This window comes from Cornus florida, unplaced genomic scaffold (genome assembly GCF_030987335.1).
Source record: "Cornus florida cultivar Cherokee Brave unplaced genomic scaffold, ASM3098733v1 CherokeeBrave_3.0.0_Hap2_Chr11, whole genome shotgun sequence".
Lineage (NCBI taxonomy): Eukaryota > Viridiplantae > Streptophyta > Magnoliopsida > Cornales > Cornaceae > Cornus > Cornus florida.
The window spans coordinates 87170181-87185045 of NW_026775581.1; the positions used below are offsets into that span (position 1 = coordinate 87170181).

General features: G+C 34.1%; 3 protein-coding genes across 3 annotated transcripts in view; 1 reads left to right on the forward strand and 2 right to left on the reverse strand.

Moving 5' to 3' along the window:
* Positions 1-4673, reverse strand: part of LOC132285473 (uncharacterized) — a 5791-nt gene extending 1118 nt beyond the window's left edge. Inside the window, exons 1-5 of the mRNA XM_059787664.1 lie at positions 4399-4673; positions 1186-1318; positions 589-674; positions 418-496; positions 223-332 (exon numbers count right to left, since the gene is read on the reverse strand). Coding sequence (XP_059643647.1) covers positions 223-332; positions 418-496; positions 589-674; positions 1186-1318; positions 4399-4515 — 525 coding nt within the window. The 5' untranslated portion in view covers positions 4516-4673. The remainder of the gene's footprint in view (positions 1-222; positions 333-417; positions 497-588; positions 675-1185; positions 1319-4398) is intronic.
* A 1015-nt stretch (positions 4674-5688) lies between these two features.
* Positions 5689-8761, forward strand: LOC132282838 (glycine cleavage system H protein 3, mitochondrial-like). Its single transcript, XM_059784642.1, has 4 exons — positions 5689-5931; positions 6135-6223; positions 7886-8056; positions 8439-8761. The coding sequence occupies exons 1-4, from the start codon at positions 5823-5825 to the stop codon at positions 8559-8561; spliced, it is 492 nt and encodes a 163-aa protein (XP_059640625.1). The 5' UTR covers positions 5689-5822; the 3' UTR covers positions 8562-8761.
* A 398-nt stretch (positions 8762-9159) lies between these two features.
* LOC132282837 (ent-kaurenoic acid oxidase 1-like) lies at positions 9160-14865 on the reverse strand. Its single transcript, XM_059784641.1, has 9 exons — positions 14488-14865; positions 14140-14382; positions 12112-12595; positions 10930-11193; positions 10258-10347; positions 10055-10133; positions 9860-9966; positions 9598-9719; positions 9160-9392 (listed from the first exon to the last, which is right to left on the reverse strand). Exons 2-9 carry the CDS (start codon positions 14361-14363, stop codon positions 9287-9289), a joined length of 1476 nt encoding a protein of 491 aa, XP_059640624.1. The 5' UTR covers positions 14364-14382; positions 14488-14865; the 3' UTR covers positions 9160-9286.

Sequence of the window (14865 nt, forward strand, 5' to 3'; positions counted from 1 at the left end):
AAAGTATAGATGAGTAAAGTGAGAATTAACCACATATATCAAAAGCTATGGGCAGCAAAGGCCCATTCTACAGGTTAAACTACTAGTTTCATATGTTATGTAAAACACAATGGAACCATCTAACTTCCTCAATCCTCATGCAATCTAAATGCACCTCAAACAAACAGTCGGTATCCTGTGCTTGCAAACAAAAATGGAACAAAGAGAAACAAGCAGACTTACATATAAAGGTCCTAAATCCCATCTGTGGGCAACAGGTGCCAACATAAACCATATAATGATAACAGCCCACGCTTTTAGGCTGAGAGAGAGAATTGCCATCAAAAGCATATCTACCAATCATAATAAGTGGAAGTCAGAAAATTTATTTATTTATATATTGTAAATATAAAGCATCAAATCAAGCCAAATGCTTACCAGGAAGCTTCAACTTATCGTGTAGAAAAAAGAAAAGCCTCCTCTTCCACCGACTTGTTGATGGAGGAAGCTGAAACTTCTGCAATTTAACAAATAAAAAGGTGACCCTTTGCAATAAATCAAAGCAAAATATCAGTTCCTTTATATGGAATTAGTTATTTAAGTTCTAACCAGATCGTCGTCATCGTCATCATCATCTAACCCATCTCGAATCTGTTTAACAGGTGGCTTTGGTTTGACAGCAACAATCAAAGAATCTAAAAAGAAAAAGATGTGCCTGCATATTAGAAGTTGAACACCAAACATGCCTAAAAAGAGGCATCTATAATATCCCTTTTCTAAATACACAACTATATAACAATAGCTTATAATAAAGTAACATGCATTCAGTGTTTTTATACTAGTTAACAATATTTCAATATAAAAATAACTATATAAGGTTCGATTCTCAAATTGGATGTTAAGCAAACTAGCCAAACTTGCTCTGAATTAACCTTGGTAAGCTATTTCATTTAATCAACACATAACTAGTGAGACCCAAGTATGATGAAAAATGAAACAAATAAAGCAAATGATCTCAGATTAGCTCAGTTCTTAGGTTGATCAGGACCTAGTCCAGCCCAACTCAAGCCAACGCATTTCTCTGGAATTCGACCTCAAATATTATAGCGAACAATCTACGAAAGCACATGTTATTTTCTTAGGGAAAATGTACAACATAATAGAATACTAAATCAAGAGACTAATGCTTTGAGATTAGATCTATACCTCCATCATTGAGTTGGATGATTTCATCAACTTCATTTTTCTTGTCATGCAACACATTTCCACCAAAAATAAGCCTCAAATTGTCAATAGGTAAACGATTGTTTCCAGCAATCAATTTTCTCAAATCATGCACCTGATTGTCATGAAAAAATACAAACATTCAAGGGCATTTTCGCAGCAGCAATCCTTTGTACACAAGTTTCATCAGACTTAAATTTCACCCTTTGTGAAATACTTGGTTAAAAAACATGAGTTATTAATAGTCGACTCTAATAGTTTGTTACCTAAATTTCACCTTCTTACCTTCTTTTCAGGTACATTTTGTTACCTAAAATAGTTGACTCTAATAGTTTAAGATGTATGGAAGACCAATAGTGATGCAATGTGTCTAACACAGCTGCTTATCAAACTAATTAAAGTAAAAAAAGTGTATGAAGCATCTACATACTATTCATAACTGTAATACAAGTCCCTTGATCATTTTAATATTAAAATTAGGCCAGCCATCAGCTTAAGCTTTTGGGCCGGATCTGGCCCATGAACGTAGGAGATTAGGGGATAATTAATGCCAACTTTTTACTTATAAAAAAAATATAAAAAAAAAAAGGCCGTCCATTAGAAGTGTAATATAAACTGCTGTATTTGCATGAAATAATCGTATTAATAGGGATCATAGCCTCCAATGCATAAATCACTCCTGAAGGAGGGGAACAATTTCCAAGCAAAGTGAGCCACATCTAAACGTATAAAGCACCTCTGTCATATATTATTGCAGAAACCAAAATATTACATTACAATAGTGAAAGTGGTTTTTATGGAACGAACAATACTACCTGCATCTGCACTAAAGTTAATGTTATCATCGACAAATGCATGCGGATACAGTTTCCCTATGTCATAAAAGATTGGAAACTAACATATGTGTTATCAACCAAAAGATAATTTAAACAACAGCATATTGATTTTGTCCATTTACAACTGAAATCTGAACTAAACGTTATCTAGGTTTTTAGTTCCAAACAAATTCAAATCCCGTCTTTCTGAGCTTGTCCATCAAAACAACTATACGTACACATGCATGTACATGAATGCATGACAAACACACACACACACAGATCCATCTAATATGCACAAAGAGGAAGTACTTGGGGGATGGGGTAAGCTTTTCATGGTCGATTATTGTAATTGCTTTTTATTTTAGACAACTATAGTTCAACTCTTCCTTTGTTGGGGAGGCTAAAACTGATGATGTCTTTTTTCGGTTTGGCGATCACTTCTGGGATGGTATCATGGTGAATGCCAAGATCCAACACAATAATGAAAGAAATGGAATGGACTGGGGGGTTGTCAAATGATCCTTACTAGACCATTAATAGACAAAAATCCAATGCTTCCAATAATAGTATGGCGATGCAGCAGTACTTGTTCTATTGTGTCTTTGAAAATCAGTTAAGTGTTTTACCACAAGCCTAGGCAAGAAAATAGGTCCAATTGATCCAATTAACTAATATATAATTAAAACAAAAAATAATTTTAAAATTGGACACATTTTTGGGCGAATTTGAGTTAATTATATTAACTATTTTACCACTAACCCAAACTAAACTATATCTGGATGAGTTCTGGTAAAATAATTTCAAAAGATTCATCAAAAGGCCTGACCAAAACCTATATAAACCACACAACTTGAAAGCTTAGGTTGAATTTTCTGTCTTAATTGCCATCCTAATTTAACTGCCTTACATAGACTCTTAGAGATGTATCGCACTACTCACACGGTCACACATATCTTTGGAATAAAGAAACAGGATCACAACAATAAGAGTCCGAACGTAGATTTACTCAGTTTTGTGCTTTTCACCAAATTAGAGTAAAATTATTCAAAGCTGAATACTAATAGAATCATACAGTATGTTTGGTTTACTTCTCTGAAAACAGCTTTCCTAAAAATATCATGTGAAATCAGCCTTCTTTTTAACTCCTTTATAAGATAACTGTACGTTTGAACCAAACAAGCCCATATTGCACCGGAGAACTATTGCAACACTTCTTTTATTCTTTTGGTAAGGGATTTCATTTCATCTATTGCTCATTCATCACAATCTCATTCTGAATTTCTATATCCTTGTGATATAATTTTCCCTTTTTCCCCAATAAAAATAATGTTGTTTGATGTGCTTCAAAAAACTGTTCCCTTTTTAGAAGGCATTACAACCCCCGATTCAAATTAGCAGACATTAAATGGACCAAATCCATGTCCTTTTCACGTCTAAGGGATTTCTCATGTAAACTATGACATCTCTATTGATGTGGTTTATACACTTTTACTTACAATTTGCTACCTTCGGCTATTTTCGTCCACCATACTGCCCCACTGTATATTTATTGATTACCACATAGTTCAAATTGCTTCTTCGATTTGATATCCCACTCGCCTCGAGGGAAGAGGTTGTTGGCACTTATATTTGTGGACACCCCCAAACTGTGTAGATGCGTTTTGAGGAAAACCAAGAGGAAAGTGTGCAATGAAGATAATATCTACACGGTGTAGATAGGTCGTGACAAATGGTATCAGAGCCGATCCCAGGCCGGAATGGCGGAGCCTGCACAAGCCCGTGAGATTCCGCTAACAAGGACGCTGGGTCCCAAAAGAGGACAATTGTGACGTCCCACATCCTCTTGGGGAGAGATTGTTGGCACTTCTATTTGTGGACACATCCGTGTAGGAGGGTCATGACATTTGATGTACATTCATCATTTTTTCAAAATAATTATCATAGAAATTAAGTAAGTCAAACCAATAAAAGTGCTACAAATATTCTACTTTATTCTACTGGTTTCTACATTTTCAGGAGTTCTCATTATCCTTAACAAAAATTTAAAAATACCACAACAAACTAAACCCTAGTCCTAAAAAGAAAAAATAAATAAAATTGGGGTCTAATATCAAAACAAAATTAAAAGATTTATTCATTCAAAAAGAGGTCATTCACCAATCTAAATCAGAGGGACAAAAATACAAATTTACAGTATCATGCAGATACAATGAAACAACGGAAAATACATATACGATTGTGTTGCGTAATTAAAAAAGATATATACACACACACACACATTCTTCAAGGTATACAGGAGATATGGATATAATTGAGAGAGAAAAAAAAAAAAAAAAAAAAGAAGGGGGGGGCGGGGGCGCTGGTGGTGTTTACATACTTTGATGCGAGAGGAGACATTGAGGCGAGAGGGAGGAGCAGGGCCTATGGTTTTGAGAGTGATTTCAACCGTCGTCTTCTCCACTCCGTTGATGTGAAAACTCTCGATCTCGGCCATCGGTGGGAATGGCAATCGATCAAAATCGGTGGTCAAAGTCAGATCAACGTTGCCGATTTACCGGCGGCAGCAATCGCTACGTAATTATGGATACGTCGGCAATACTCCGTTTCCTAGTAGGAGTAAATAAATGAATAAAACCTTCAGATTTTCCAAGTCTACATGGTTACGGACTATTGTTAGTTGTTGTTGCGGCTCTTTGGGCTAACCAAAGGAAACAGAGGACCATTGGGCCTATTGTTGGAACTTTTGGTCCATTTCAGCCCGAATCAATGAAATTGTTGAGACTTGGGTACTGGACTGTATTTGAAATAACTACTCGTAATAAATAGTAACACATTCTTTAAGGTATACAGGAGATATGTGACATATCTTAAATAAAAGTTAGTACATGTGAAGACTACAAAGATGTAGTCTGAATTTTGTTTTCATAACATATTGTAATTTTTTTTTGGGTCGTGGAGTGGGACCTTCTTGCAGTACAATATATAATAAGGGTATTTGTGATTCGTAGTGTGGGATGAGATAACATTGAAAATTATTTTAGAGAGTACCATTTCATTTTAAAGGATGAAAAAATGGGATGGAAGAGAAGGGGAGAAATGGATGAATCATTCCTAGTAAAGAGAAGTTGTACCGTTTTCTTGTATTTTTTATTTTAATGGATAGTAAAAAGAATAAATTTGTTTTTGTTTGGTTGGAATGAAAAAAAAATTAGTTTTTATATTCTTTTTATTAATATACTTTTATTATACAAAATTGTAAAAATTACCTATCTATTTTAAATTTTTTGAAAAAATTAAAATAAAAAATTATATATTTGTACTCAACGATTTCTTCTCCCAGTAAAATATTTTACGGGATCTTCGCAGCAGAAATAAGCATACGGCGAATCATTTATGTTCGGTGTATTGTATATTTTTATATTTCTATTTTTTTCTTCTTGATTGCGTTTTGATTTCACGCTTTTGTGGTCACAGTTAAAAATATCAATGAACAGAAAACAGAAAAATGATCTATTTGTGAGACAGACGCACACATAATACTTGACAAATTGTCCCACCTACTAGGTTATGGTTGGATCTGACAACAATTATAGACATGTGTCTAGACTCTAACAACACATGTGCAATGGGTCTTTAAATTTAGGTCCTAGCATAGGAGGATGAGACTTTCGTTGCCAACCATCCATCCAAGATAATAAAAGCAGGCTATATAGTGTATGTATATTCCATCTTCCAGAATTTGATACTTTGCCTTTCGGGTTCGTGACTGCAACTTGGGAGTAAAGGAGATAGATAGATAACATGGCACTCAGATTGTGGGCTGCTTCTACAGCCAATGCTCTAAGAGTCCCCTGTTCATCCAAAGCTCATCTTGCTCCCGCCTTTTCTCTCTCCAGATGCTTCTCTACTGGTACTCTTCTCTCCATCTCTCTCTCTCTCTCTCTAGATTTATAGTGTATGCATTACAAGTGCTGCTTTAAGAATTTTTTTTTTTTTTTTTCCATAAAAAATTAAAGATGCTATGTCCTTTGACAAAAACATTTTTTCACCAAAAATGTGTGTGTGTGTGTGTGTTTTAATATACTTTTGAATGGAATTATGTTGGATTTGCAGTTCTGGATGGGTTGAAGTATGCATCTTCACATGAATGGGTGAAGTATGAGGGTCCATTGGCTACAATTGGCATCACTGATCATGCTCAGGTTATTTCTATTCTCTGTGCTTCCATTTTTGAATGTGTTGGGGCACTGTAGAGAGTGTATTTGTGAAATTGTTTGTATGATTGTCATTCTTTCATTAGAATATTGAGCCAAATGACTTCTACTTTGTTGATACAATTTTTTCATCACTGTCATAGTATTTTGAGATACCTCTCATGCAATGGGCTTATTAGCTTAGAGTGGCCTGAGGTACAATTATATGGACGCGCAGATGTGTTATGTACCGGGTGAACCGGATACCTCTCCTGTGCTGTTTCATCATGTAGCGGGTTATGTGCTTTTACATCACTTATGCAACAATTTCAAATCGCTTATGCAGTAACTTTATATGGCTTATGCAACGACTACATTACAACATTATTTTATTGTCTCACGTTGTGTCGCGTCGTAAGGCTGTTGCAGGGTGATCTTCGGAGAGCCTCACAAGTGACTAATCTTTTTGCGTGTGGAATTGACATTTAGGCCGAGACAAATGTGAAATCATTTAAATAGGTCTAGATATAATGATATCTCATTATTTTACTATAGTGATTTTATATATTTATGTTCTTTGCATTTTTCTGTTTCTTTTATTGGTTGGACTGTGGACTAAATTCACTAGAATCAGTATGTTGTAGCCACAAATTACCTGACTGGAGGTAGGGGTAACGGAACATAATGGAATGGTTTAGATTTTACATTATTTAAGCCACTTGCCACAACTTAGCAATTACTATAAAATAAAAATAAAAAATTTAAAACATTGAACATATTCACTAGAAAATACATAGAGAGTATACTTTCAAATCTCGATTGCAAAGACTGGGATTCTGTTCAGTAGGTAAAGAATGTGACTTTAGTTACTACTTCTGAAGAATATTCACATTGTTTAGTGTAGTGGTAAAAATTTGGATTGCCAAGCTTGAGAGGACAGACTTGAGCATGAGGACTGCCAAAGTGGTGTCAAAACTTGGGTTTGTGCCCATCAATCCCTTCAATATCCTCAATTAATTAGGACCAACATTAGGTAGAGTTTTTTTTTTTTTTTTGGGTGAATGCTTTGACTTTTTATGTATCTTGAAAGAGAAGGACTTAGTATGTCTGTATTTGCTTGTATAATCTATTCTAAATATTCTCTGTTTGTTATTGTGCATTTTGTTAAAGTAATAAGTTTAATAACTAATGGGGTGACTAAAAGATTTGATAAAAGTTAAAGCCATATGAGAATGAAAAACCAGACTGCTCTAATTTTGTTTAATATATACAAACTATTGTTTGAAAAGAGATTAAACAATTAACTTTCTTTTTTATATGACGACTATTGGATAAGTCACAGCTTACTTGGGCTTTATTTTTGTTTCTTCCTTGACCGGTGGCTATGAGACTTTTTCTATGTAATTTCCTAGGGTATGCCCCTTGAATATATGTAATTTTTCAATTGTTAATACATACTTAATTATCAAATATAAATAAAATAAAATTGCACATAGTATTTCTAGTTATGATGCTCTTACTTTTTATAATTTACTTTCTTTTACTTACAATTTTTAATTGCTCATTAACATTTGAAATTGAATTGTATAAATTGGTTTTCTTTCATAGGACAAGTTTTAGTTGCCCTTTCACATTTGAAATTGAACTGTAAAAATTGGTTTCCTTTTACAGGACCATCTTGGAGAAGTAGTGTTTGTGGAGCTACCAGAACCCGGAGGCGCAGTGTCGAAAGAAGGCAGCTTTGGAGCTGTGGAAAGTGTAAAAGCAACCAGTGATGTTAATTCCCCAATCTCAGGCGCGATTGTCGAGGTTAACTCAAAGCTTACTGAATCACCTGGTTTGGTAACTATCACACTCCAACCCAGTTGTTTGCTCTTTATACTTTGTTTGGTTGCTGAAAAATAGTAAAAAGTTTAAATAAAGGTTCATTTCAAAACTAAAATGTAACGACTTCATTTCTAGCTTGGTTCAAGTTGATAAGCTAAGAAGCATTCTGAGACCATATGAGAAACCAGAAAACCTGAGCTCTGCTCATGATTGGCTGGGTTAGAGGCTGGTTCATACTCAGTTTGATAGATAATTATTTCGAACTTGATCATCGTTCATTGAACCAAACTTAAGTTCGACTTGGTTCTGCTCGTTTACTATTCTACTTTATCTACTCTCATAATCAAATGCTGCATTTCTTTCTTGGGTTTCTAACTTAGTCACATTTGTAATGAAGATCAATTCAAGTCCGTATGAAGAAGGATGGATGATCAAAGTGAAGCCAAGCAATCTATCAGAATTGGAGTCATTGATGGGCCCAAAGGAGTACACGAAATTCTGCGAAGAAGAACACCATTAGAATTAGAACGAGTTACCGCATTCACTTTGGGTTAGCTGGTTTTGAAGGTTAGTACCATTTAAGAATTTGTTGTCAATTAATACAGAAATGCTGGCTCTGGCTATTTAATATGCTGTTGTATCTCTCTTTCTGTCTCTCTTCCATTTCCCCTCTTTTGTATTTTTGCTTCTGAACGCAATTTAGACCTTTTTGCCTTTTCACTTTCCATGTCTTCTATTTTCCGTGTTCTTTCAATTATGATTTTTTTTTCCATCAATCTCAGACCTCGTTTACCCCTTATTTTTGTGCTCTACAAATTTCACTGTGGGTTCACCTTTTGGAACATAACGGCTTCATTGGTAAAAGTTTCTTTTTCGAATGTACTAAAACCCAGCATTTTATTAGGAACTTTTGCATTTGGAATGTGCAGAAAATTTTGTTTCAATACTTTTTTCCAGCAAAGTGAGCAGTGGTTGCTAAGCAAGAAAGAGTAACCATCGTTATTTTTCTATAGATGTACTTTTGGGGAATTGTTAGTTATTACATTTCTATAGTGGTTCCATCAGAAATTGTTCATTTGTAGTTTTAAATTTTATTCAAAACATAGTGAAAATAGCAGTTTTCAATGGACAACCAAATGCTAATATAAAAAAGAAAATATATTGTAATTGATTTACATGGTACTGGTTTCTCCCCTCTATGTATACAAGAGTTATAGGAAAGAGGGGAATGGTATTCAACCAAGTTTATCTGGATGATGTTGAGAGCTTCTTGATTCTTGCAAGGCAATTATCAGCAGGCCTTGTTATCGGTAAGTATTTCACTCCACATCCGGGATTAAGTCGCTCAAGCCTGTGCATGAAGATTTCAATCATAATTAAGAAAGTTATGCTTAGGGTTTCACATTATTATACATTCAGGAGGTATGTGTGTGTTGTATGCATATACACACACAACCACATACACATGCATAACCTTTTTCCTTCATCTAACGTTGTTTTCATTTAGAAGATAGAGCAGAAAACCACAATAAGAAGAACTGAACAGTGAAACTCACTTGTAGTTGGGGAGAAAGTAGTGAAGGATCACAGAAACTTCAAGCTTGGCCAAATCTAGCCCAGGGCACAACCTGCTTCCTGCTCCAAAGGGAATGTAGGCGCCCGGTCTGATTTTATGATCCTACATATAGTTCAAAACATATAAAATGATAGATCACTCTCATGCTCAAAATGCACACACACACACACACACACTGACTGATAAGTTATTCATCAAAGAAATGCTTGTCTTAAGCTGCAAAATTAGTTTGGTAATCTTACTTCCCATCTAGAAGGATCAAACTCTTTTGGGTTGAGGTAATTTTCAGGATCTACGTGAATATTCCTGATCCAAGCCAAAACCTTCCATCCCTTAGGTATGGTGTAACCTTGAAAGATCAACAGGTTTATTTCAATAGATCATAATAACAAGAGGAGAGAAAATGAAGAATTTATAAGTCCTGAGGAAGGACTAACCATTAATGTTGACATCTGCTTTTGCTTCTCGAAAGAGTGTAAATGAGATATTCGCCAAGCGCAGTGTTTCATCAATTACCTTTAAAGCAAAGATGTCTTGTTTGTCATAAACATTATGAGTTGTTTTGAAATATAGTGTCAAACAAAATGCCATGGAAGCTACAAGCTTTCCCAGACGAAGCTTGAAATGTTTGTAGACTTGCCTTGGATAAGTATTCCATTTGTCTAATCTCTTTCAGGCTCAGTCTGCTCTCTGTGGATGGTCTCCTCTTTACAATATCATCTTGCTCTTCCTGAAAGACCAAGTTTAGTAAAAATGTCTAGAAAGGTGAAGCATTTGTTTTAGGTTTATGTAAAGCACAGAAAGGAAGTCCTGTAGACCTTTGGCTTTTGGTATATGAAAGTATTTTCCAACAAAATTACTTTACGGGAAAATTTTCAAAGAAATGTGATGCAGTGTCTGAAAGTCGAACACATCCAACAATATTTATGTGAATGGAAATGATATCATTATGATGGCAGTCATCATGATCACGTTATCTCCCACTCACACAAAACATTCCGGTGTGTTCAACTTTAAACAAAACAAAATTTCTACTTTTTTTTTTTTTTTTTTTTTTTTTTTTAAATACATTGGCAGGAAACTCACTTGTCGACTACAAGTGCACCTCCTTATGAGTCTCGAACCTTAACCTTTCTACTTTGGAAGGCGATGATATACCACTAAATGACAACAGTCTTGTTATTTCACAAAACGAAACCTAGCTCGTTCTACATTCTTAAACCAGGCCATCTTATTCAATTAGGCAATATAATTATATATTTCAATTATGAATCAGAAACATTATGCTGCACTGGTTAGATTAATTACCGACCTTGGCTTTCTGCAAAAATTGTGGGTGTTGATGTAGGAAGACGATTGCCCAAGTTGCAGTATGTGCAGAAGATTCATGACCAGCAAGCAAATACATAATTACCAAGTCTATGATCTCCTCATCACTTAGTTTTCGACCATCCTCGTCTTCACTTTCCATAAGTAAATTCATCATATCTTTCTTTACCTTTGCTTCACTACTTCTCATCATCACCCTCCTTTTATCCACAATAGCTTTTACTTTCTTTATCAAATTTTTCCGAGCCTGAGACCAAAAGGAGGTCAAAATAAAAAGTAAAATGAAGTTATAAACAAGCCTCCTTGCTATGGTTAGCCGCATCGAGTTGCGTTTTCAATTTAAAATTGGATAAAGTACTAAAACGCATCTTGAATTTGAAATTGAAAAAAAAATTAGTAATCATCTCAAATTAAAGGTGCCGATTCATACCAGTAAACATATCATTATATTCTTGTGAGCAAGATTAACTACTAGAAAAATAAACACAGCAATTAATATATTTGTCTCTATAAAATATCATAGTGGAGTGATAGTCTTAAATTTTTTTATTCTAAAAAATTGTTCTTTTGGTGAATAATAGAAAAAACGAAAAATGTTAAATGCAACGGTTATTGCACTAGTTTAGCCTTTGATCATGTGAGCCCCGTTTTATAGAATTTTAAAATAGAGTTTAAAAAATCTGTTTTGAGACAAGAAATTTTGGAAGTTTTTTTTGACAACTGTGTTTTCATTATCAAAACTTTTGAAATAAAAACCTTCGACATTGTCATTTATGAAAACAACTGACGTAAAAGCAATTGAAACTTGATCATACTATGAGTCTATGACATTGATTTGTAACACTCCTGTTTCACTCGTGAAGATGCAAATAGACAAATTAGTACAAACAACAAGGGAATGCAATAATCAATTATCTTCCAAAAACCAAAATTCTATTGTCATATTAGAACATCAATCCCGAAAAAGTCTAAGCTGTTAACCAATTACAATAATAATGCACATCAACATATCACATCCTTAACCAATTTTAATTCAATGTGACAATCATATTATGATTGAAAATAATTTTTTTTTTTTTTTTTTTTTCAATTTTGCTTTAAGACATTAATTCAATACTTTAAAAAATGTTCGAAACAATCACTAATAAAGAGTAGGTAACTTCACCTTGAGTGCTTTGTGATGAGCAAATCCAGGTAGATTGATGGTCATGGCCTTTAGTCCATGGCTTAGCAAAGTATACTCCTCTTCCATGGCCTCCATTGATTTAGGATCAAATTCACTGCCCATAATGATGTTCATGATAACCTTGAATGCTATCTTCCTCATCTCAGTCAAGAACTCGACCGGCCGATCCCGGCGACCCCATTCATCAAATGCAGCTACGGCAATGTCCTCTATGCAATCAATGTACACTGATAATGCCTCGTGGCCTTTGATAGGAGCAGCTGTTAGCCTCCTGAGACGTTTGTGTTCTTCATTGGAAATGCCATGCAGTCCTTTCTTTCCTATTACTTTTGTGACTGATTTAGGCCAACCCGGTCCGAAATTTTCATCGTCCATCAAAATTCGCCGGCATGTTTCCGGTGTTGTCAAGATTATGGTTGGGTTTCCGAACATGAAGGCCTTGTAAATTCGAGCTTTATGGTATCTGCATTTTTTCATTAAAAATTTTTTTAAAAAAAAGGGTAAATTGTACTGATTTTTATTCTTAGTTATCAAAACCACAACTTATGCTTTCCTTATTTTAAATATTATTTGATTGACCTCTCTACCATCAGAAATTTCCATTATATGGCATTAAAAAGAATTTTTCATTTGAATGTTTTTGCATTACGTTATTTAATCACTTTTAAACTACAAGGGTGAAATTGGGATTATAAGATTTCAAATTACTAATCCATTAATTAATGAAAGCATTGAAAGGACAAACCATAACAAAAGTATAGTGGTTGTTAATAAAATTAATAATTTAGTTTTGAAATTTTTAAATACTAAAATTTAAATTCTGAAAAAAATTCGTGCTAATTGGAAATTGAGAAGAAAAAAATAATTATACTTTAAAATTTTAAATGTTGAGTATTTACCCAAAAGATTCCATGTTGTGATTTCAAAGCACGGTGTGTTATAAAAGAAGCTTCAAGCCTAACCCGTCCAAGCTCTCTAGCCCAAGTACAGCTCAAGTTCGAATCAGATAGATCGTTAATCTTTATTATAAACAAATAGATCCTTTATCACTTTGGCCGCCTTTAAAATGGCTCGTCTATAAATTGTAGCTGAAGAATGACTTTGAATATAAAAAGTCAATAATGATTTTAAAATATTATATTATATTGCATTTTATACAAGAGAAAGATAAAATTGTCATTTTATAAAATTTGGTCAACAAATCTATCGTAAGAAAATACTAGAGATATTGTTGAGCACACGCGCCAAATCTCAGAAGAGATAAAAATAATAAACGATGAATGGTCTACCGTGTATAATTTATCCAAAACTTAGAGGATATCATTATAATTTACTCTTAAAAATATCAAGCTAAATATGGTGATTGATTTCGGTTGGACTACACTTGTGCATAAAAAATCTAAAATTGAAAGTAAACTTCTTAATTATAAATAGAAAAAAATTGGATTTTGATTATGCAAATGATTAATAATATACTATAAATTAAGATTAAAAAAAAAAAATTGAAAAGAAAGGTTGATCATCTTTTTAAAATACAAAATATATTTAAAATATTAATATATAAAAAGTAGAACTACCAACGACAGTGACCAGTTACCAAATTTCTATTTCTTAAAGGAACAGGTTGAAGTCACCGTAGAAATATGAATACGTAAATACCAACTAAAGAAAAAAATATATATAAAAAATAGAACTCAACTTCCGAGTTAGGCCCGAGCTAGTGACAAGCTCAACATTAAAGGGTAAACACAATGCACGAGGTTCCAACCTCTATGGGGAGCAAATATACTCAAAACCAGTGATAGACTTAGAAAATTTTGTAAGGGGAAATAACCTTTTAATTTGTGGAGACAAACTTATATAGTGGGTCTATTTTTATAATTTCAATATAGTTTTCTTCGTTGGTCCGATCAAATTGCACCTCGATGCAAAACCCGAGATAAATGGAAAAATAAATTAGAGAATGCACACACACACACACACACAGAGGGAGGAGGGAGAGAGCACCTGGTGGCAAAGGCAGAAATGAAGGAATCAGGATCACCACCAAACTTGAAAGCCATGAGAAAAGAGAACATGTTGCCAATGAAAGGCCAACCCATGTCCCCTGGAGGCAGAGAGTACTGCTTTTCTCCCAAACTCCTCACATAAATCCACTCATTTGCCTTCTTTAGCACCACCCCAAACACTCCACCCATCAATGCCGTGAAAACACACCACCACCACCCCATATCCGACTCTATTCTCAACCTTCACAAGTTACAAAAAGTTAATATACAGAGCTTAAACCACACCAAATTGGGTTTTTAAAAGTCTTTAACAGTTCATTCCTTGGAATATAATATATAAATATACCAGTTTTTATATTGTTGTACACGACCAATGTTTGACCTTTTGTTTCAAATGCATGTCCACTAGTTGTGACAACACCCGTGATCCGGCTAAATTTCAACAATACCCAGAATCTAAAACCTACCAAATTCTAACAGTGAAAAACAGGGGAAGAGCTCAAAAAAAAAAAAGAAAAAAAAAAAGAAGCAGTTAGAACTTCCAAAAATGGAACCTTTTGTAATTCCCAGTAGCCAAAACCATTCAAAATTATTTAAAAGTGCAAAATTTTGAATGTTTGAATTCAAAATTTATGACCCAGAAAAATGATTTTGATAAAATGAAGAGCTATTTGTGAGCTTAGAGAGAGAGAGAGAGAGAGAAAAAAAGTTGTGTAGAGTAAAA